This window comes from Bos mutus, chromosome 23 (genome assembly GCF_027580195.1).
Source record: "Bos mutus isolate GX-2022 chromosome 23, NWIPB_WYAK_1.1, whole genome shotgun sequence".
Taxonomy (NCBI): Eukaryota; Metazoa; Chordata; class Mammalia; order Artiodactyla; family Bovidae; genus Bos; species Bos mutus.
In genome coordinates, this window is record NC_091639.1 from 22019124 (window position 1) to 22023336 (window position 4213).

At 40.5% G+C, this 4213-nt stretch overlaps 1 protein-coding gene across 1 annotated transcript; it reads right to left on the reverse strand.

Annotated features, from left to right (window-relative positions):
- Positions 1 to 2408: 2408 nt before the first annotated feature.
- LOC102272158 (olfactory receptor 11A1-like) lies at positions 2409 to 3411 on the reverse strand. Its single transcript, XM_014483076.2, has one exon. It carries the CDS (start codon positions 3375 to 3377, stop codon positions 2409 to 2411), a length of 969 nt encoding a protein of 322 aa, XP_014338562.2. The 5' UTR covers positions 3378 to 3411.
- Positions 3412 to 4213: the final 802 nt, after the last annotated feature.

The following is a 4213-nucleotide window of genomic DNA, read 5'->3' on the forward strand; positions in this document are numbered from 1 at the left end:
CTTACAGAGAAGGTGGTGGGGGATAGCCGCTGTAAATGTCAGAAGAGTTGGTGAAAGTCGTGAAATAGTAAAACAGACAGATTTTGGTTTTGGGGTACATGCTCAGGCAGGCCCAGAGGGGCACCCCTTGATTTCTGGCTCGCCTTGCCCACCAGAACTCTCCCACATGGCCTTGTCATGGGGTGGGGACTCCCATGCTGGCTCCTGGCACATTAGCACTAAGCCACCTGGGAAACCCATGTCCAACAGGAAGAGAGAATTTGGAGTCTGAGTCATGTCACACAAGAGAGTGACACCTTAGTCTTTCCACAAATGCATACTACCAAAGCATAAAATCAAGCCCCCTTGATTCAAGATAATCATCTATTTCAAGATGATCCTCCGTGACTTGAAACATCTCCTAGAACAAAAATCAATCTTCTTCTTCCAGATCCAATTAAGCTTCTATCTTAATATTAGTTTGTAGTGTTAAGTGCCTGATAATTACCTTTTTTATTGTAATGCAAGTGCCTAACATTAAGCTTTTGATTGACAGGCATTTATTTCAAACACGTTTACCTCAAATAAACATATAGTCAACTACACATTTAAATAAAGAGCTGGGCCACCCCACCCATGAATTCCCCTTTTAGAAAACCTTGGATGGCCTCCATTAACTGAGCACTTGAGTGACCCTGCTTTTCCCTCCCATGCTTTAATTTCTCCTCTTGTGTTTTATTTTCATTGATAAAGAGTGAACCCATGACACCCTAGACACCCCACCCTTGATCCCAATAATGGCAGAGTCCCAGATCCATGCTCTCTCTCTCCCTAAATTCTCTTTGTGTGGCCCCAGGTGTTCATGTAACCTTCAGGACCTATAAGTAATAAACCTTGTTTTTTCCAAATTTCCATAATGATTGTTGCTGAGATGCATCCTGCAATCATAATAGGAACCACAAGGGTCAGCCCAGCCACAGCATTAGCCTTGGTCAGAGAAACGTCTGTAGGAGAGCCCAAGTGAGTGCCTCAGGCATTCTTAGCTGATGGAATCACTACCCTATCAATAGACTGAGATCGACACAAAATATGTTTATATAAAATACAAGATATAGGGACAGACACCAAACAAAACCATAAGTCAGCAGAAAGTCTAATGTAAAATATAAACCATTCTACAGTGAGCTTAATTTCCCAAAAGTCAAAAGTATGAAAAAAAAATAGAGGAGAAGGACCACTATGAAATAAGGGACTTAAAAACACAACAAGATACAGTGTGAATCTTGTTTACATCCTAATTTTAAGAATTTACTTAAAGATAATTGGAGAAATTTGAACATAGTCTGGGTATTAGATGCCATTGGGGAGGTATTTTTAAATATCATAACATCGGGGTTGGCATGTTTTTTTCTTTAAATGCCTTCATCGATAAAACATACTGAGTACACTTGACCCTTCAACAATACCAAGGCCAGGGGTGACAACTCACTGAGAAATTGAAAATCCACCTATAACTTTGAGTTGGCTCTCTGTACACATGGTTCCCCTGTACATATGAGGTTCCCTATCTACGGATTCAACCAGCCATAAATCCCGTACTTCTGTATTTACTACTAAAAAAAAAAAGTCGGCCTTTAAGTGAAACTGTGCAGTTCAAATCCATGTTGTTCAAGGATCAAATGTATTTGCACATGGAAAACATCGCTACACTTCTCACATAACACAATACTTACACATCTGAAATTTGCTCTAAAGTGTTCCAGAAAAAAAAGGAGCTATAGGCAATAGAAATAGGATTGGCAAATGTTGATATTGATGCTAGATGATGGCTGTATGGGATTTATTATAGTGTTCTATCTACTTTTCTGTATATTTGAAATTTTCTACAATAAAGTAGTTAAACAATTAAATGCATTCAGCTTTAATTTTTTAATATGCTTTCCCTTTAACCTGACAATTCAACTCTTAAGAATTTATTGTAGGAAAATCTAAATGTGAACTATATTTGCATGGTGAAAAAATTAAAAATGACTATGAGCTTTCACAAACAGAGATCACCTAAATCATGTTCAGCTATGCTGAGAATCTCTGAAGAATAAATACATACATATTGGTTAAAATAAAAAGAGGTTCAAGACATAGTCATCAATGAAAAACCACATTACAAACTTCCATGATTCAACTTATCTCTAGGTTTGTTTTGCATTGCTGTTTTCATATATTTGTTTCCTATAGGAAATATTCAAAGCCTATTTGGTAAAGAAATTATAAAATATTAAAGTAAAAAATTTAAAGCACTTTAAAATTATTGCTCTACAATATTCATTTTTAGTATGAGTACAGTAACTATAAAACTTTTCACAGAGAGAAATGTCAAAACAGGACAAAGTTATTTCTACCCAACCAATCCCAAAGTCCAATTAACATATTTACCACCATCCTCCTTCAATCATTTCAGCTTGCTTAACATACAGAAGCATCCACAGTGCCTGCTGAACTTCCTTATTCCTCAGGGTATAAATCACAGGATTGAAGAAAGGGGTGATCACAGTGTAGAGCAAGGCAAAGACCTTCATGAGGAGCTGAGAGTGGACAGCAGAGGGCGCGATGTATAAGACCATGAGAGTACCATAGTATGTGGACACTACAGCTAGGTGGGAGGAGCACGTGGAGAAAGCCTTCCTTCTGCTGGCCCCAGCAGGAACTCTCAGCACAGCCACCACAATCCGGCCATAAGATGTCAGAATCAGTCCAAAGGGAACAGTGAGGCAGACCACAGACAGAATGAATGTTGTCATCTGGGCTACACTGGGATCTGAGCAGGCCAGGCTCATCAAAGGCATGAAGTCACAGTAAAAGTGGTCAATGTGGTTGTGGCCACAGAATCTCAGTTGGGCCATGAGGGCTATAATCACTACACCTACCATGAAGCCAGAGAGCCACACTATGACCACCAGCCCCAAACACCATCTGGGTCCCATCAGGAGAGGGTAGCGGAGCGGGTAGCAGATGGCCAGGTAGCGATCATATGCCATGACAGCCAGTAGGAAGCACTCAGCAGTGGCTAAAGAACCAAAGATAAAGAACTGGAGCAAGCAACCAGCCACAGAGATGGCCGCCTCCTGCAAGAAGCCCTCCAACATCTTGGGCACCACTGAGGAAGTGTAGAGGATCTCCAGGAAGGACAGATTAGCCAGGAAGAAATACATGGGTGTGTGGAGCCTCTGAGAGCTAACCACCGCCACAATGATTAGCATGTTCCCTAGGATGATGGAAGCGTAGATGACAGTGAACACAATAAAGAGAAGGAGATGCAGCTCAGCTTTGACATAGAAACCAAGAAGGACAAATTCAATAATCGTTTGGTTTCCTATGGAGACCGTTTCCATGAAGATCATCCAAGTTTCTGCAGTGATTAAGTGACAGATTCTAGTGCTTCTTTGCATCTTCTACACCAAGCCCGAGATAAGTAGAGCTAAAATGAAAAAGATAAAGGTAAGTCTCAAAAACCCCTTTTTAGTTGCTTTTCCAATTCCTTACCTCTGCTGTTTTCCTTAATTGTGCACATATTCAAGACTCAAGAAGTTTGATCAATGATTTAAACTCACAATTTCCAGTCTTCAGAGACCTTAACCTATTAGTTCAATCTAATATTTTTATTAAAGAAGGAAATGGCAACCCACTCCAGTATACTTGTCTGGAGAATCCCATGGACAGAGAAACCTGGCAGGCTACAGTCCACGGGGTCACAAGAGTCAAACACAACTTAGCGACTAAACCACCACCAATATTTTTATGATTTACTAAATTCTACCTTCCTGATCTCTGTAACCAGCCATAGAGCCTTCCTCATGAGCAACAGTATGCTATGCTAAGTCACTTCAGTCATGTCCGACTCTGTGCGACCCCACAGACAGCAGCCTTCCAGGCTCCCCTGTCCCTGGGATTTTCCAGGCAAGAGTACTGGAGTGGGGTGCCATTGCCTTCTCCGGAGCAACAGTGTAATGTCTTTCAAATGCCTGCCTTGTGTCCTATCACAGCTTACAATCAGCTTGTTATAGGAAAAAAAAAAAAAAAAAAAACTGTTTTATCTTCCTTGATCACAACCAGCTTCACTGTGAGTGGTTTGGAAATTCTGCCTGATACCCAAGCTTACTATATTGTAGTCATCTTTATCTTAACATTGTCTCTTCATTCCTCAAGCACCTAATCAATTGTTACTTGGAAAATTCCT

Excerpts from the sequence above, each read along its gene's own strand:
- LOC102272158 (XM_014483076.2), bottom strand. The coding sequence starts at position 3,377 with ATGATCTTCATGGAAACGGTCTCCATAGGAAACCAAACGATTATTGAA.